The following is an 18,530-nucleotide window of genomic DNA, read 5'->3' on the forward strand; positions in this document are numbered from 1 at the left end:
TTCCGGTGCTTTTGATTATGCTAGTAGGATGATTGGGTCTATGTTTCATTGCTAGAATTTCTCAATGAGAAACGGCGGCGAGGGTTGAGAGACACGTAAATGAATATCAACGCCGCTTCAGAGCTTTAAATACAGCGGGCATATTGATCCACTGCGATGAGTAATAGCGCCTTTTCAAGAGGCTTTGGATCTTGATCGAGTAAGACACAAAATGTCATAAAGAGCAGAAAGCTTAAAACATGGATTAGAGCGGATTGCTGCCTCATAAATCGCACGCTGATGTTGGATAGCCTAAAAGGGTTTCGCCGAACGAGAACCAAACAGGGACCATGCAGCGACGTCAAGCAGTCAGACCAATTGAATCATTCCCAGCCATGCTACGCCAGTCGCATACGTAGTCATATACCCGCTCATCAAATCACTAATTACTAGGGTATTCGTAGATCGGACATCGTGCAATATGCAACAGAAACGGAAATGAGGCACAGTTCCCCGCATCGGGAGGGACCCAAAAATCTGCAAAATAGCAGAGCACTGAATGGGGCTATGAATATCCCTCTCTTTCTGGTTTTATTTCTCTTTTTCCTTTTCCTTTTTTCCTGTTCAACGTTGTTCACTTATCAAAAGTACATTTCATGTAGGTCATCCCTCGTCTTGAATATATCTATCGGATATGTAGGTATACTGACATCGTGGAAGAATAAAATGGCCCGTCACCAGAACCCACCTTTCCGCGCAGAGCAACTGGGCTCTCTGCTCCGCACAGAGACTCTCGTCAAGAAGCGCGACCTCCTGACCGAGGGCAAAGCCACACGCGAAGAATTGATCCCCATCGAGGATCAGGATATCAAGGACATTGTCGCAAAGCAGCAAGAGCTCGGTTTCCACGCTATTACTGATGGCGAATATCGACGACACAGTACGCCTCCTTCTTACCTCGGAAGTGACTAACCTAGCTAACTGGCAAGTGTTCTGGGGCTCCTTTTTCCCCAACCTCGAGGGCTTCACACAAATCATGACCCCCTCCGCAGATATGTTCCGTCTGTACATGCCCGACATCGCCGCATTCGTAGAAGAAAAAGTCGAGCCCGGCGAGACAGTTGTCTGTGACGGTAAAATCAAGCATGTCGGAAGCAGCTACGTTGAAGATTTCAAGTACCTCGCAGGGTTGGTCAAGCCTGAGGAAGTGAAAAACATCAAGATTACGCTTGCGGCTCCCAATTGGTATCATTTACGATACAAGGAAGGATATGCTTATAGTAAGGATGCGTATTCTTCTGATGAAGAATATTTTGGCGATATTGCGAAGGCGTATCAGGAGGAGTTGAGAATTTTGTACGAGGCGGGCTGCAGGAATGTGCAGTACGATGATCCCAACCTTGCTTGTGAGTATCTTCTGCTTCCTATTTTGTGTGTCGATCTGTCTTATTGGATATGTGTTGACGAAACAGATTTCTGCTCCGAAAAAATGATCGAGGGCTGGAACGCCGACCCCCTCAACAAAGGCACAACCGACGACCTCCTCGACAAATACATCAAACTCTACAACGACTGCATCGCCAAGCGTCCCGCCGATTTGCACGTTGGCGTGCACCTGTGCCGCGGCAACTTCCACAACTCCCGCCACTTCTCTGAAGGAGGCTATGACCGCATCGCCGTCAAGCTCTTTAAGGAGTTGAACGTCGACACCTACTATCTTGAATACGACACTCCCCGCGCTGGAGGCTTCGAGCCTCTCAAGGAACTGCCTGTGACCAAGAACGTGATCCTGGGAGTCGTGACCTCCAAATTCGATGATATGGAGGACAAGGAAGAAATGAAGAAACGCATTCTTGACGCTGCCGAATTCATTGCAAAGGGCAACAACATCAGTGTTCAGGAAGCGCTGAAGCAGTGCGGTGTAAGCCCGCAGTGCGGATTCGSGAGCCACCACGGCGGAAATGCGATTAGTCGGGAGGGAATGTTTAAGAAGTTGAAGCTTGTGCGTGAGATTGCGAATGAGATTTGGCCTAATGAGCCTTAAAACCCCTTCCTCTCCGAGTTATTAGTCCCGGGGGCGGATCTGGGGATGTACGATCAGCTTTCAACAAGATGATGTATGTAACGTTACGAGTTATGGCTTGGTTATGATGGGATGGATGGGAATAGGGAGTTCAACATGTCTACTTGTCGCTCGTTTACGTAAAATACCTACATATTTCAACGCAATGACTTATCATTCATCACAAGCTCTTATTACTTAGGTAGTAGATTACTCTAAACTCCCACACCCATCAACACACAACCGCACCTCCATCTCCATCTCCTCATCAACATTGACCTCATTCTCTACCACCCCTGAATCGTCTCCCCTAGCCGGCGCCATCCACCGCGAAGTAGAAGMCCCGACACAACCACCATTCAACGGAACCGGCAAGGGCCGTGAAAAGTTAACAATGTTCAATGATATTCGCCTCCTTGATTGCGGTCCGTTTGTGAGTGTGGCTATTCTCGATCTGTCAGACTGTCAGCTATCATATCTCCTCGTTTCAATGCTATTTTTGAGAGGGAGAGAAGGTACCTCATAGCGAGGATCCTTCTCAGAAGCCTGCACTTGACGACCCGTCAAATTGCCGGGTGAGGTAAGGACCTCTTTGATCACGCCGACGGTTTCGGATGTGTGACTCTGGGGACCTGTGACGAGGTAGCCGATAAGACGTCAGTCAACCAGTATTTTCAGGTATTAAGAGTTGACGCACCACCAACAGGCTTGTAGCGGACTGAATCGTTGACTTTGTATTGAGGCATGTTATTTTTTAAGGCTGATGAAAGTGGGAAGACTTTCGAAGTCTTGTGGTTGTTGGTAAATTTCTTGAGTAGTCGAGATTGAAAGGTCTTTTTGAATTATGAGATGCTTTAACCCTGATGGTCAAATCGGTTCAGGTGTGAATTGAAATTCGTCGTCAGAACGAGACTGTATTTATATTGCTACGACAGTGGCAATTGGGCAAAGGAATCCGGAATTGACTCCCTGGTATAAAGAAGTCGTGGCTGCTGTCTTCTACTCAGGATGTGAACGAGGAAGATGCAAAGAATTGCCATTTAAGTCTCATTTGCATCATCTACTTCGCCGCCAGCAGTCAAAATCCGATCTGGTCTATCCCAAACGACGGGGAAGGAATACAAGTTGAGCGACAAGGAACAAAATTCCGTACCACATGGTTTGTCAGGAGCTTGGTTCCGACGAGAGCAGAAAACAACATCATGACATGCAGTTTGACGGAACTCGGGACTAACCTTGCTGTCTGTGAGATTAATGGCTAATTTTGGCAAGGAAGATTGGACGTGTCATAGTGCTTTTCAATCTAATCGTGTAAATAACCTCGGACATGGGCTCTTAAACATGCGAGGAACAAGAAATGGAAAAGGAGTTCAAAAGTCAAATCAAAATTATATGGGAAATACAACAGGGATATCATAAAAGCCAATCGGCAATATGCAAAACCATCAGCGACAAAACAAAACATAATGAAAAAAAAAAAGAACCAATCTTCGAATGCTGCGTGGTCATTAATATATTAATCAGGCAAGGCAACGATTATCGAGTGTTGTACAGTTCGGCGCGGGTAACGGTTGGTCGGGCTTATTTGGGAGGAGCTGGGGTCTTGACGTTATTCGAGAGCCAGGCCTGGAGATGTTAGTATATGTACAGTCAATAATGTGAGGCGCACTTACCAATCCCTCGAAGATACCGGTTCCTTCAGTGGCAACACTGGGCACGACATACCATAGTCGGTCCTTGAGCTTGTTGAGTTGCAAAGCATTGGTGATTTCCTCGGGGCTGAGGTCTGTACGCGGTTTGGTCAGAGACGAATCGAAGGAGTCAAACGATTCAGACTTACGGCCTGGAGTATCCTGCTTGTTCGCAAACACCAACAGGAGCGCATCTTTCATTTCACGGTCGTTGATAATCTTGTGCAATTCTAATCGGGCCTCGCTAAGACGGGCGGTGTCGCTAGAGTCGACCACAAAGATAAGACCTTGGGTGCCTGCAGCGTGTAAGTGCCATCCTCTCGTCCTCTTTGAGCTACATACCCGAGTAGTAGTGCCGCCACAGCGGACGAATCTTATCCTGACCACCGACATCCCAGACATTGAATTTGACGTTCTTGTAGGTGACGCTCTCGACGTTGAATCCGACAGTGGGGATGGTCGTCACATCCTGGTTGAGTTTCAATTTATACAAAATGGCTACCTTGTCAATTTCTCTCCTTGTGCTTAACGCATTCGACAATTAACTCACTGGTCTTTCCGGCGGCATCGAGACCGAGCATGAGAATGCGCATCTCCTTTGAACCGAAGATCTTGCCCATTAACTTGGACACTGAGCCACCCATTGTGAAGGTCGAGTTGATCGGTCGGACGGCGATTGCGTATCAATGGAGTGAGGTCGTCGAGTGCAGTCGACACGTCTGTTGCCTCTATTAGCGATTGCCCAAGAACGAATGCAAGTGACACGGCGACACTTACATATACAGGCGGGGCGACGATAACCCGCTTTTGGACGGCAAGACAAACAGGGACGTAGGTACGAAGGTAGACGAGTCGTTGCAGGGTGTGGAGGTGAGGAGGTGGGATTTCGTAGCGCACACGAGCGAGTAATCCAGAGGCAAGAGAAGACGGAGCACGGACCAAAACAAGCACTCAGGCGTGGCTGCCCCGTAAAAGGGGCAGAAACGCCGGGCCTGAGGCTGACGCTATCGTTTCACCTGCCGGCACGTGCCCTGTCAGTTTTTCGGCTGCTGATTGGTCAATTCCTATCCGCCTATCTTCGGCACCCTCAGGTAGCTCTACTACGTACATCGTAAGTTGAGGAGCTCATAGTTACTCCTCTTCTTGATTAAAATCACTTCGCTTGATACAACTCATGATGTGAGAAGCTAGTGACGGGATGACATGAACGCAAATAACATTGCATCGGTATAGCCGGCCTAGCACGAGCATATAATATGCGACCGGCATATAGTAGTATAAGCCACAGCTGTGTGCCTCATACGATCCACCCGCGCACCGGTGGCCTGACAGCCATCACGGGGCATGTCGCATCCCTCTGATTGTCCAGACGAGCTGTAAATATGCTGATATCGGGCGAGCGAGTATGTGATGTTCCTGCCTGAGGATGCGAACTATGCTCTTTATATATCCTACGTCATCGAGCTGTCATCCGGAGCTGGACGGATACAAAGTCCTTCAGATAGAAAGAACCATGGGTACTTAAGAGAGCTGTAAAGTCAATCCCAAACAGCTTCATGCTTACACACGACAAGAAAGCCTCACCAAAGTATCTTCAACCAAAACCATGCATCAGTTCCAGCGCCGCGGCTCGGTCTTTCAGAAGGATCTCAACCAGAATGTTGCCGACAGATGCGCCTGGCAGGGCGCTCCGTTCGACGTGAGTCAGCCAGTCCCCATGTGAGGTCTTGTACTGACCCTCCAGAACCTCTATGCGGGAATTTCACTGCAATTCGACGACTCGGCAGCAGCTGTCCTTGCAATCGCCATCCGCGATACAACCTATCTCGTCGACTTTTACGAGCATCACTTTGATTCTAGGCCAGAGGCGAAGCTTGCCAGAACAGATATTGGCGACTTTATCATTGATCGGCTCCGGGAGTATAGTGAAGAACATCTCGAACGGTTCACCGGGCTGGGCATGCCGCAAGATATTGCCGATCGATGTCCACATTTATGCTCGCGCTTGTGGCGTGAGTTGGATATAGTCCCTATAGCCTTTACCGAAGGGGTCCCGTTGTTTGCCACGTCACCTAAAGACCAGACAAAATGGAATGCACGATGTATGGATGAGCTTGCTGAAGCAATGTCAAGAAGATGTGTGAGATTTTTCGGACCGAGCAACAACCCGATTCTAGACGTTGGCTACCAAGGCCGTGTCGAAGTGGACTGCGCATCTCGTATTCGCATTTCTACATTGGATGACTACAAGCCAACCGTCGGGCCCACTACCTGGGAAGCTGTCAATCATTATGCTTCAGAACTCAAAAAGCGGAATATCAAGATTGCATTCTTTAGCGCAACACCTCAGGGTGGTGGTGTTGCTCTGATGCGCCACGCGCTTGTGCGGTATGCTCGGGAATTGGGGGTCGATCTTCAGTGGTACGTCTCTTTTCACTCACTGAAAGATATATCTGAGTATACTAAAAGTTTAGGTATGTTCCCAAACCACGTCCGGGCGTGTTCCGCATCACAAAGACAAACCACAACATTCTGCAAGGCGTGTCAGCTCCAGAAGAGCGGTTCACCGAAGACCATCAAGAAACTATCGAAGATTGGCTGCACGACAATGCTCGCAGATACTGGTTGTCTTCATGTGGACCCCTGCAGGACCCATCAGAAGGAGGAGCCGATATAGTGATTATCGACGATCCACAGATGCCTTCCCTCATCCCCATTGCCAAAAATGCCGCCCCAGACAGACCGGTCATTTTCCGCAGTCATATCCAGATTCGCAGTGATCTCGTGGGTACTCCTGGTACCCCACAGCATGAGGCTTGGACGTGGATGTGGGATCGTATCAAGCATGCAGATCTCTTCATTAGTCATCCGGTGGAAGCTTTTGTTCCTGCTACAGTCCCCAAGGAGAAGGTCGGATATATGCCCGCCACTACAGATTGGTAAGTTCTGTTTGCTGGTTGTTGGAATCTTCTGACTGTGCTAGGCTCGATGGTTTGAACAAAACCATGCGTGATTGGGATGTCGCTTCGTATGGGCGCATCTTCAATACGTTGTGCTATCATAACCGAGCGCCTCTCATCAACTACCCAGACGGTATGGCCTTCTTAAACATTGACTACGTCAATTGCTGATTAGTCTAGATGAATACATCATCCAAGTCGCCCGCTTCGACCCATCGAAGGGAATACCTGACGTCCTCGAATCATACGCCAGATTCCACGAACTCCTCAAAGAACACGGTGTAGAAAACAAACCTCCCAAGCTCTTGATCTGTGGTCACGGCTCCGTCGACGATCCTGACGGAAACTTGATATACGACGCTACTTTGCAGCATATCGAAAACCGGCTTCCGCACCTGAAGGACTTGATCTGTGTAATGCGCCTAGGACCATCGGACCAGATCCTCAACGCGCTCTTATCCAAGGCTAAGATCGCCTTGCAACTCTCTACTCGTGAAGGCTTTGAGGTGAAGGTGTCCGAGGCAATCCACAAGGGCAAACCCATCATCGCAAGTCGAGCAGGCGGGATCCCACTACAAGTCCAACACGAGAAAAACGGCTTCCTCGTCGAGGTCGGCGATCCAGAAGCTGTCGCAAAATACCTCTTTGATCTTTGGACAGACCAAGACCTGTACGATCGAATGAGCAAGACAGCCCTGGAAACGGTGAGCGATGAAGTCACCACAGTGGGAAATGCATTGTGCTGGTTGTATCTTGCCTCGCACCTTACGGCGGGCAAGTCGGTGAAGCCTAACGAGAGGTGGATCAATGATATGGCAAGGGAAGAAGCGGGAATACCATATAAGAAGGGGGAGAATAAGTTGAAGAGGGCTGTTATAGTCGAGAATATGGGCTAAATCTCCAACCTAGACTAGATGCATACAGCATACCTATAGTACATAGATAGTACACGGATTGATTCAGACGATATTTCCAACTGTCCTTAACTCTCCAGCGCTGGAATCAAAAAACAAAGGGGTATCATAAACAAAACCTTCACATACAGAAAGATAAAATCATCGCCCAACAAGTCTATACCTCTCCCTCGCCAACCCGCCCTCCGCGCCCTCAACCCCATATCCCTCCCCAACCTCACCCACAATTCTCGCCGGCCGACCGCCCACCACACAAAAACTCGGCACAACCATGTTAGGCGGCACAACTGTACCGTCCAACACATACGCAAAATCTTTCAGAATAGCCATATTCCCGACCACGACGTCGTTGCCGATGTGTACATGATTCCCGATCTGCGCGGCTTCGACGATGGAGTGTTCCCCGATGAAGACGTGGTCGCCGATTTTGAGCGGGTAGTACGAATGCAGACCGCGGTGCAGACGGCTGGGCGGCCGCAGGATGGCGGCGCGGGAGATGTAGGTGTATCGGCCTACGGTGATTGCGACGGAGGGGGGTGTGTTTGTTGATGTAGATGATGAGGATGGATTCTCGCCGTCGTTGCTGTGGGAGTGGCTGGAAGAAGATGGTGGTTGCACGCGGAACAGGTCGCCGCGAATAACGGCATCGGCTTGGATGACTGTTTTGCCGCCGAGGATGATGTGTTGAGTCCCGTGGATGAGGCTACGGCGCGAGATTTTGTTGCCGGTGTCCTACTTCAATTAGCTGAATGCTTTCACATAATTAAGACTCTGAGGAGTATGGTATAGGGTGACGAACGGTTTCGATGTATTCGCCCTTCGCGGCTTTGGGCGGCATGTTGGCTGTCAGTAATGATATAACAAATCTGCTAGATTGAAGAGTATTTATTAATGCTTGTTTACTGTCGTCGTGGAGGAGTGGCAGAATGGTCGGAGAATCCCCGGAGATAAGGCGGTCAGAATAATAATCCTCCTGATTGTTGCTCTCTTTGTCCACTTTATGTTCTTTTCTATGCAATGATATCTAATGTTTTTTTAATCCAATGACATTCAGAAACTATTATCGACAAAAAAAAATATATATGTGTGATCTATCAAGAACTGATTACAATTAACTATATATGACAAGAAAATGAAACGAACGAGTGAATTAAAAAACGCGACCATCCTGCGCTTTCCGGCCCTTGGGAGCTTCCGATCTCCTCTTGAACAAACGTCCCACAAATCTTCCTGCATCGCACACTCCTCTAACGATCGATGTGGGATTGTAATGCTTGACTCGGAACGCGTAGTACAGAGCAACGGCGCCAAAAATGTTGAAACCAATGTATGCCCATCCGATGCCCCAGTTACGCCATCGTTGATCGGGATCTACAATCTTGTCAGCATTGAAGTCAAAAGTAACGTGGAAAGAACGTACAAATATCGCTACTAGCCAACACCTGGTTCGCACTCTGCAACGAGCAATAGTGACAATCGCTCGTCGCATCATAGTTATACAGCTTCCCCGGCGCAACAGCCAAATACTGCTTCAAATACTCGCCACACGTCTGCCCGGAAGGTGGGTTGAAAACACTCAACTCGGAACTTGAGCAAACGACCGGTCGACCATCGAGGCCGTTCCCCGTCATCCCCGCAATCGTATACGTCAATGGCGAAACACGATACATGAATATCCAGAACCCCGGCAACGCGTTGGGAGGTTGCATGATACCGTTGAAAGTGAGTGTAAGCGAAAACGCAAACGTCGCAATAGTACCCGCCATCTCCGCATTTGGCATTGACGAAATCACTAAATCGGCAAAGGTGGATGCGAAGACGAAAAATTGGATGATGAACAACAGCATCAAGCCCTTTTGTTCGCCGGTTTGACCTGCGCCGTAGATAGGGAAGTAATAGCAAGCCCAGACGATGATGCCTAGAAGGATTTGGTAGGGGATTTCGACGATGATATTGGCGATTAGGAACGCCACCCAGGAGTAGGCCTTTGAGGGCCTTTCGCGGACTTCGTAGAGGGAGCGTTGGCTGACGAAGCGCGGCATGATTCTGTGTACAAATTAGAGGCGGGATGTTCACTGTCTAGTGACGGAGACTTACTGCTGCACAAGCGTGGAAAAGATGGATGTTAACATGAACGTGCTAAAAAGGACGTCTTGAAATCCTTGCAGGCTGCTATTTGGTAGGAAGAAGGAGAATCCGATGAACAGAGCCGAGGCAAGACCGAGAAATAGTTTGGCAAATATGTATTGAGGATCGCGCCAGTATTGCTGGAAGACGCGAACGACGACATGCTTGAGTTGAGCCGTGAAAGGCATTGCGAACTCTCTGCCTTCGTCTGACGTGGACTTTGACGTCTCAGTACCATTAGGCGCAGTTGCAGCATGGTGTGCGTGAATGCTGTCGAGCTCCGTCTGGATATTCTTGGCTTCTTGAGACTCGCGCCAGACTGTAGGCCAGTCTTGAGTAGCTTTGCCGCTTGCACCTGCACCGATGATTTCGAGCATGTACTCGGCAGGCTTACCATAATTAGCATACTTTCATTTTATTAGTAGACAGGGGCTTACATTTTCAGCAGCATCACATTTCCGTGCTCCATTCCTCTCAAAATAGTCCAACAACGTCGTCGAGTCCTTGCCAATATCACCAAAATAGACCGTCTTACCACCCTTGGCCAAGAACAACAATCTATCAAACTGCTGAAAAAGAATCGCACTCGGCTGATGAATGGTCGACAGGACAGCCTGCCCATGATCCGCCAATTTGCGCAGAAACGCGCAGATTGACCATGAACTTTGCGAGTCGAGACCACTAGTTGGCTCGTCAAGGAATAGCAACAAAGCCGGTTTGGCGGCTAGTTCAACCCCAATAGTAAGAAGTTTGCGCTGCTCGACGTTGAGTCCCTCACCCGGTGTGCCCACGACAGCTTCCGCAAAGTCTTCCATGTTGAGCATTTTGATCACGTCTTCAACGTAATCATACTTTTCGGAGAGCAGGGTGGATTTTGGTTGGCGCAAAGCTGCGCTAAAGCGGAGCGCTTCTCGTACGGTGCTAGTCTGGAGATGAAGATCTTGTTGTTGAACGTATCCCGTCTTACGCTGGAAACTGGCATCCAACGGTTTTCCGTTGACGAACATGTCTCCAGTCACGACGCCGATAGAGACACGCTGCGCAAGAACGTCGAGAAGAGTAGTCTTTCCGGCGCCAGAAACGCCCATGAGTGCTGTCAACGTTCCCGGCTTTACCCAACCTGATACATTATCCAATAGACGACGCTGGCCCCCCTTGACAGGAATATCATAGCAGACATTTCGCCATGTAAAGATGTCACGCTGTTCCGGGAGGATGCCTAGTTCTTCTTCCGTCGCACCTTCGTTCTCGGCCGTTGGTGGTGCCTCGATTGCTCCATGTTTGGCCTGGTTGTCAGATTTTTTCATATAAGCCGGTACATGACCACGACGAAACACGAGGAATTCCGCAGTCGACGAAGTGGCCGAGTTGAGTTCCGTACATGTCAAATAGGTGAACATGAAGAAAATCCAGAAAGCAATGAGAATTCCAAAATTCCTCCATTCATGCGAATACGAATAGTCGTACTGAGTCCGGATATAATCATCGCCCGAAACCGTTCGTCGACCCGCTACAGAGCCAGTGGCAGAACAAACGAAGGTATCACCAACCAAGTTATTATATGCAGGCACGAAAGCCGAACATATAAACTCGCGGCCGTGGAATTCGTTTGCGACGAGAGCTTCGAATGCGTAGAAAACAGGGTTTATCCAGCGTATCCATGAGAACCAGGGATGCATTTGTGGGCCGGGAATCACGAAACCCGTATAGATCACAATTGCGAGAACCATGATACCGGCCAGTGCCATGGCTTGTGCGAGGCTTTTCGTTGCGGCGGCGAGGGTGCGGAAGATGGCGGACATGGCTAGCGTTGCGATGAAGGTGAAGAGGAAGAAGATAAAGAATTGAGATGGTTCGTAGCGCTTGTAGACGTTAGTACATGAACTTAACTCCGACTGATGGGCTCAACTCACTAGACCAGCAAGGAAATAGAGGACAATGTTGAACGCAGCCGATGCTACGAATTTGATAGGCAAATCAGCGACTATATCGCCCATGGCTTCGGTGAATGGATGTACGAAGGCGTATGATGCCTGCTTCTCGATGATGGGACGTTGGTCGTAGAGTGAATTAATCTCGGTGATACTAATGAGCGCGTTCAACCTGCCGTATATATTAGCTTTATCCATGTTCATGGGTCTATCTCTGGCACGTACAAGATTGCAAAGAACAATGCAGCGCCTTTGCTTTGAAATCCGGCTGTTGCGATTGGGGTTCTAAGGATTGTTAGTAAGATGCATACAAGTCAGGCCTTCCTTCCAATTACCCAAAGTAGATTGATCCAATAATCAAAGCCATGAAAATTCGGCCGATAACAGTTGTCAAAGTCGTCGCTTTGTCGTTCCATAGTCTATACACATCAGTATTTCGCTGCAGTCAATCTAATGGGGGAATAGATACCTCTGATAAGCTCTCTTCGTACAAAGACGAATCTGCATCGGAACCGACATCAAGTATGGACTCTTCGGCCGAACATGCTTCGCCTGCTGCTCATGCTTCTTCTCGGCCAATTCCTTCTCCGCAACATGGCCAATCGGGAATTCCGTTTCATGATCCTTAATTTCCTGCATCAGAGCAGCATGCTCGGGACTCTTCTTCCAGTATTCCTCAAATTCATCCGGTGTTCGGGGCACTTGTTTGTCCATGCCATCGCGGGCTTGACGTTCCTGTGGATTTGTGACCGATGTCAGAAAGTCGCCGGTTGTTTGGCGCGCGGGTTTGGCCCATCCCATGTTGACAAAATACTGCTCAGCGCGCTTGCATGGACCAAAGTAGATTTCACGGCCTTCGTAGAGCACAATGACCTTGTCAAAGACATCGTATATGGCTTGAGAAGCTTGGTAGATGGCAACACTGTGGCAACTTCCGGTGAGGTTAGATGACATCCGCAACGCTTTTACAAATTCCAATGCGCTAGCAGCATCCAATCCGCGGGTACTGTTATCCCAGGCGGCGATTGGAGCTCTCGACAGGGCCATTTCAGCGATACTGACACGCTTCCTTTCACCACCGGAGACACCGCGTACGTAGTCATTTCCGACGATGGTGTTGTATGTGTGCGAGAGGCCAAAGACTGCCATAACAACTTGAGTCACTTCTTTGACATATTCTTCGCGAGTCTGTCCCTTGAGTCGATGAGATGGAGCGCGAGCAGTAGCGGCGAATTCCAGTGTTTGGCCAACGGTAAGGTGAGGGAAATGTTTGTCCACTTCTTGATTATACAAAACCTCTCCTTTGAACTCGGAATGCATCTTGTTCATCTCCACACCGTTATAATGGATGGTTGATTCCTTCTCAAGGTCCAACCCGTGTAGTTCTCCATGAAGCGTCTTAAGAAAAGTAGAGCAACCACTACCAGGTCGGCCCAAGACCATTAGAAGCTCACCACCTTTGATAACGCCATCGAAGTTGCGCAAGATCGTTTTGTGCTCCTTTTTCTTCGCAAAGCTAAAGAATTTCCCAGGCCTCAAGGGCGCAGTCAAAACCGAGCCGACGGTTTCTTGTAATTGCAATGCTTCTCCAGAACCAGACACATTCATATCTTTGAACGTGACACTTGCTCTTGGAAACCCCATTCCTTCTTGTTGCACCAGGCGCAATCTCTTTCGTGACCACAAGTATGCATCGAACTTGTCATTCCCTGGGTCAATTCGAGGATCTTCGAGCGCCATCTCGTCCACTGTATCCATGCGCGTAATCGGGGCACTGTCGCGACGGCCTAGAGTACTGGGGCGGCGCGAAGTAGATAACGACGATGCGATTCTCGTTAGTTCTTCGCGATCACCAGGTCGGACTGGCTCGAATCTGCCGGGGAAGTCATCGTCGCTTGAATTCGGGGCTTCCGAGCTTGAAATTTCGTTTTCATCTTGCCGTTCGTGCTTCTCATGTAGGTGGTGTCGGTCTTCTGACGACGGGGTAGCCATTAACACGTCATTCGATACTTCTGAGTGGCTTTCTAGCCCTCGCTGTGTAGAAGTCATCTTGTAGACTGGAGGCTATGAGCATATACAAGATAACCTAACACGGCATCAGAGTCGTAGAGATCCCGAATTCGCGAGGGAGGTACCAATATATGTATGATGGAGTCAAAAATAAGATTATCAAATAATACCCAATAACGTACATCCGAGGAAAGACAACGACATAAATGCTTTATAGATTCCGACAGCCGATGACCGAAACCCGTACGTGATGCTCGACATCCCACGCGCTCTTCCGAAAAGGGACAGGACAGCGAAATAAGGGCAGCACAAGGTTTGTAAAAGATTGAGGCGCATATACTCTCCAAAGATGGGAAAGCGTCGTCCACCATACTCCAGACGGAACTGTGCATTGTCCAACCAGCGTGCTCATCGTGTTGAGCCGACATACCAGGAATACCACAAAAGGATTAAAGATAGAGTGGTGACGTTTGCGGTTGGAATCAAAAGCGGGCCCAGCCATTCATCGACGATTTAAGGCAGAGTCTAGTAGATTCACTAAGCCTTGGCGGGTATCACTCAAAAAGAATCACGACGAATTGGGAACGGGGCTTTTCTGTCTCTGATTCATTGTCCGGTCTTGGTACCTTCTATCTCTCATCTTACGGTAGTTGTACGATCAGCCACTGCATCATCATCATGCTCATAGCATCGAACGGAGAGTACCGGAAGATGGAAGACAATACTCTCCACGCGACGCGCAATTGCAATCACACTTTCTCGGATGTTTATTTAGACTGATCCGCGATGTGCACTAATTCGAGCTTTCGTAGATCTTCAATGTTGGATTCAGAGACATTGGCCAATTAGAAGCTGAACGGCTAGAACACCGGCGGGGTCCCGGCCGGATCCAGCAATATCCGGCAATGCATTATTACTTCGAGCGATTGTTTGCTGTCTTATTCTCTTTACTCGGTCGGCTTGGAAATTTCGACCGTTGAAACCTAAGAAGCATCCGTTCTCCGTGCTCGTACATTGCGAATACTGAAACTCGGACCTTTCAGCTGCGGCACTCGACGGATACGAATAAGGTTTTCAAGGCACGTAAGTAATTATGCATGTGACTTTGACCAAGACATCATGAATTGCATCTCCTTGCGGTATGAACCGCGATCCTAAGTAGTTTTGTAAAAACTAGTTGCGCCTTTACTATTTCGGGGGCGTTCTTTTTCGCCCCAAATTTGGTAAGGGGTATGACAGGGTGTAACTATCAAATGCTCATAGTCCATGTCGAAACCATAGCCTTGTCAGTTTGCCAATTTTCATGATCAATAAGTACTGAAAAATTGGGGAGAAGAGTTTCGTTCCGAGTACTTAGGGTTTTCTAGGTTTTTACTTCGGTTTCAATTGCACCTCTAGATCTAGGCCAACGCACACGTGCCGAATTTCACTTGTCGACTGAAATAGCTTCAAAGGACGTTGAACCATCTAGTCTGGCTGTAGATTATAATGACTCGTTTGAACTCGTGGTCATTCGTCTAGATCAAGAGGCGTTTTGATTTAGGTATGGTTCGTCGTCCTATATAAGTGTAGATCGCTTCTATAGAGCGTCAGGTTCCGGTTCGGGAGTCAGGCCGAGATATAATAACGCCATAATATGTCAGAATAAATCGATAACTCTTTCGCATTTGAAGAGTCATTGTTCCAGAGCAATCCAAACCACGTCTTTGGGCATTTAAACGAGAAGAGCGTTCGAATGATTTCCAATACAAGAGACTGCGAAGCCTAATGACGGTCAACAAAGGCAGTTCTCTTCTTAATTGCCAATGGGTTATAAGAATTGATGGATATCTGATGCAGAGGTTGATGATGAAGTCGATGACTACTGTGGCCTCAGGCCTATACCGGGATCATGTGTTCTACCAAACCCTAACCAATGCTCGACACTGTACTCGATGGTGAATCTATACCTTCAACAACCAAGAACCGCGCCCGAAGTTGATTCTCACGGCTGATATCGAAAGTTCTCATTTAGCCCAATAGTTCAGTTAATCGACACTTCGCCCACGTTCAAATTCCATCTTCATCCTTCACCCCAGAAGCTCTATCCTCTTTTCTACCTTATGAAACATCAAATATAGTGTCATACCTGTCCTCAAACGCTTTCCACTAGTCTTCGTGGGAGATCCACATTCTTGGATCTTAAGGGTAGTATGCTTTTCTGGATATTTCGGATTCAAAACCGTGGTGCGATTCTGGTTGGATTGCGATAAGCCCATGACGTTTCCGTCGACGGTGATTATGTTGCCTAGGAACTACTTTGTTTTCATCCCTAATAAGTAGTTTTTTTTAATCAATAAGTCTGCAATTTTTGCAGTAAGTAGCAATGTACCGCCTTTGACTGTGCAGCTTCTCGCTGAAGGGGACTATAGCTAACTATGTATGATAGACTACCTTCAGAAATTACTGACATTGTATATCAAACTCCATTTTATGCGTAGTTGCACCTAGGAGATTATTAAAAATTTTCAATAGAGTCAACCACAAACAGACTATAGTTTATACGATAAAGAAAGCCATGCATACTGTGAAGTCCGAGGCTACACATACCCAACTTTGTATCCAAGATAATTACACTAGCATTATCTCGCCGTTTATTATATTCGCCGCGTACTGAGTCAATGTAAGAGGCCACCACCGCCGTTTTGTGCAAAATATGGAACCAGCGAAAGATTGAAGCGTCACTCTTGTGTAGAGAATAGTCATGGAAATCTCTCCGATTCAGACCGAGCGAAATTCCCCATGAAAGCGAGAGACCATATACTATAAACCAATGACTCTCACATCTGAGATTTTCTATCCGAAAGTACGCACTTGTCAAAGATCTAGTGGTGGTGAATTGCCGATAGATGTCCGAAGATGCGTTGTTACCCCTTACATATTCGACTGCCTATTCCACTTTTTGTCTATCTATTTTGCATCCCCCTTTATCTCGACCCCTGACTTAGACATCGCTGGAGGATTTCAAGATTTATTTGCATGTCTCACTAATTTTCATTGCTTGTTTGCTACAAGAATAAATCTTTTCGATAGTTTGCTTCTGTAAAATACTCGAACTTTACCATATCAGGAATCGAGCTGGTAGCACGCTGGAGCTAGCTGAAGTGGAAAATAAATCAAACACAAAGTCTTATTCATACTTTTTGATAGTAGAGCAATAAAATCCCTTATGTAAATTATCGTTGGTGATAAATTATCTACCATAATTTCGCATAAAAATGTCAAATATACGCCAGTAATTTTAGCATACAAAGCGACACTTTGTAGTATGCACAAAGAATCCAGATGCCTGTTTCATGTCATTTCATGCATGACCTCATACTCAATAGTTTCTGAATTACAACAAGCCGTACAGCTGTTAAGTCCTAGCCACTCGATATGGACAATTACCGAGCAAGTTTGTTGCTCACCAGAGTTAACAAAGATCTACAGGTGCATGGTCACTCTCGCAGTAGATATGTCGTATAGCTTACTCCACCCAAAACACTCCTTGCTTGGGTGTTGCGTCAGTCTCTAACATGAAGTATAAAACAACAGGGTGTATATTGAGAAAGTCTTTCTTCGTCTTTTCAGCGAGCACATTTATCGCACTTACGAGACAACTTTGGACGTGAAAACTTCCGCTAAGTATCAAAAAACAAGCACAAGAACCATCACCGAAAATTTTTTTAAAATTCCTCGTCATGCTTCAGACAAATATTTTTGCAGTTTTGATAGCACTTGCACCCAGCGCTGTTCTCGCGTCCCCAGACGCCAATGATGTCCCTCCAATTGTCGGCAGCGTTGTCTCATCAGCCCTAAGTCTTGCCAGTTCGTACGCATCCGAATACAGTACGATTCCACCGGATGCCCAATCTGCAGTCTCGTCGGCCCTATCGCTTGCATCATCTTACGAGAGCTACGGAAACAGCGTCGCCAGTAGTGCGCAAAGCTTGGCGAGCTCTTATGCTAGCGAATATGGTGGTGATGGCAGCGACTCGACGACGACGACGACGGCATCGGTAACTTCGAGCACTGGCACTGGCACCAGCTCAGGAGCAAAGACTGTCACCAAAACGAACGATTCGACGGGGGCAACAGCGACGCAAGCCTCATCTACCGGCAGCGCATCTTACAACAGGGCACCATTCACACCTATTGGTGGGGGATTGATGGCCGCCATGGGCATTTTGGCGGGCTCTATTGGTGTTCTAGCGGTTGTTCTCTAAAGAAGGGCAATATATGAGGATATTCCATTCGATCTGAATTCAGAACATGACTCGAATCAATTTTCCCCGTGTTTCCAGCGTGATCCATTTTTGGTCTCCTCGGCACGTCGCCTGCTTTGAATGGGCAAAGAACTTAGGATATACTATATTATGAATTGAGAAGCATGGCATTGCCAAGGTCTTATAAGCTTTTACCGAGTACAGACCTAGGATATTGTAATGAAAACGTAACTTTCCTAAATACCTTTCGCTTGCCGAGGTCGACCCATCCGAAAATCAAAACAAATACATGCCCACAGCGTAAATTCAACATCCGTTACGTTCAATTGGTGTACCTTGATCTCTCTTCTTCGGCATTTGCTTTATCTTCTTACGCTCACTCCATAATAGCAGTATATTATGGAGAAACAACTAGAATGATGTTGTTTCGTTCCTCGGCACGTAGTTCTATTTTCAAAAGAATAAAGGGTGAGACTTCGTAGATATCGTAGCCACTAATCCAAGCATAAGGCTAGTACCATAATAATTTTACCGGTCAGCATATCCTTCAAGTCTCGAGCAACTCTGTTCAGCATCAGGCACCATGCTTTATTCCAGTTTGATTTCAGT

The 18,530-nt window shown here is 47.5% G+C and overlaps 7 protein-coding genes across 7 annotated transcripts; 3 read left to right on the forward strand and 4 right to left on the reverse strand.

Annotated features, from left to right (window-relative positions):
• Window positions 1-705: 705 nt before the first annotated feature.
• Window positions 706-2,023, forward strand: BHQ10_000726 (uncharacterized protein; the record flags this gene model as incomplete). The annotated part of the gene is made up of 3 exons (XM_040879936.1): window positions 706-919; window positions 969-1,385; window positions 1,452-2,023. 3 exons carry the CDS (start codon window positions 706-708, stop codon window positions 2,021-2,023), a joined length of 1,203 nt encoding a protein of 400 aa, XP_040729231.1.
• Window positions 2,024-2,429: 406 nt separating this feature from the next.
• On the reverse strand, window positions 2,430-2,787 carry BHQ10_000727 (uncharacterized protein; the record flags this gene model as incomplete). Its single annotated transcript, XM_040879947.1, has 3 exons — window positions 2,430-2,495; window positions 2,561-2,673; window positions 2,739-2,787. 3 exons carry the CDS (start codon window positions 2,785-2,787, stop codon window positions 2,430-2,432), a joined length of 228 nt encoding a protein of 75 aa, XP_040729232.1.
• An 835-nt stretch (window positions 2,788-3,622) lies between these two features.
• BHQ10_000728 (uncharacterized protein) lies at window positions 3,623-4,376 on the reverse strand (the record flags this gene model as incomplete). The annotated part of the gene is made up of 5 exons (XM_040879958.1): window positions 3,623-3,667; window positions 3,715-3,827; window positions 3,882-4,028; window positions 4,075-4,230; window positions 4,283-4,376. 5 exons carry the CDS (start codon window positions 4,374-4,376, stop codon window positions 3,623-3,625), a joined length of 555 nt encoding a protein of 184 aa, XP_040729233.1.
• A 962-nt stretch (window positions 4,377-5,338) lies between these two features.
• Window positions 5,339-7,588, forward strand: BHQ10_000729 (uncharacterized protein; the record flags this gene model as incomplete). The annotated part of the gene is made up of 6 exons (XM_040879969.1): window positions 5,339-5,431; window positions 5,477-5,834; window positions 5,910-6,153; window positions 6,207-6,671; window positions 6,716-6,825; window positions 6,873-7,588. The coding sequence occupies 6 exons, from the start codon at window positions 5,339-5,341 to the stop codon at window positions 7,586-7,588; spliced, it is 1,986 nt and encodes a 661-aa protein (XP_040729234.1).
• A 159-nt stretch (window positions 7,589-7,747) lies between these two features.
• BHQ10_000730 (uncharacterized protein) lies at window positions 7,748-8,444 on the reverse strand (the record flags this gene model as incomplete). Its single annotated transcript, XM_040879981.1, has 2 exons — window positions 7,748-8,338; window positions 8,406-8,444. The coding sequence occupies 2 exons, from the start codon at window positions 8,442-8,444 to the stop codon at window positions 7,748-7,750; spliced, it is 630 nt and encodes a 209-aa protein (XP_040729235.1).
• A 312-nt stretch (window positions 8,445-8,756) lies between these two features.
• On the reverse strand, window positions 8,757-13,713 carry BHQ10_000731 (uncharacterized protein; the record flags this gene model as incomplete). Its single annotated transcript, XM_040879992.1, has 8 exons — window positions 8,757-8,977; window positions 9,027-9,652; window positions 9,704-10,122; window positions 10,171-11,595; window positions 11,647-11,836; window positions 11,890-11,949; window positions 12,000-12,083; window positions 12,134-13,713. 8 exons carry the CDS (start codon window positions 13,711-13,713, stop codon window positions 8,757-8,759), a joined length of 4,605 nt encoding a protein of 1,534 aa, XP_040729236.1.
• A 3,683-nt stretch (window positions 13,714-17,396) lies between these two features.
• On the forward strand, window positions 17,397-17,921 carry BHQ10_000732 (uncharacterized protein; the record flags this gene model as incomplete). Its single annotated transcript, XM_040880003.1, has 1 exon — window positions 17,397-17,921. The coding sequence occupies one exon, from the start codon at window positions 17,397-17,399 to the stop codon at window positions 17,919-17,921; it is 525 nt and encodes a 174-aa protein (XP_040729237.1).
• Between the last annotated feature and the right edge of the window lie 609 nt (window positions 17,922-18,530).

Source organism: Talaromyces amestolkiae (assembly GCF_001896365.1).
Source record: "Talaromyces amestolkiae strain CIB chromosome Unknown scaffold1.1, whole genome shotgun sequence".
Classification (NCBI taxonomy): Eukaryota; Fungi; Ascomycota; class Eurotiomycetes; order Eurotiales; family Trichocomaceae; genus Talaromyces; species Talaromyces amestolkiae.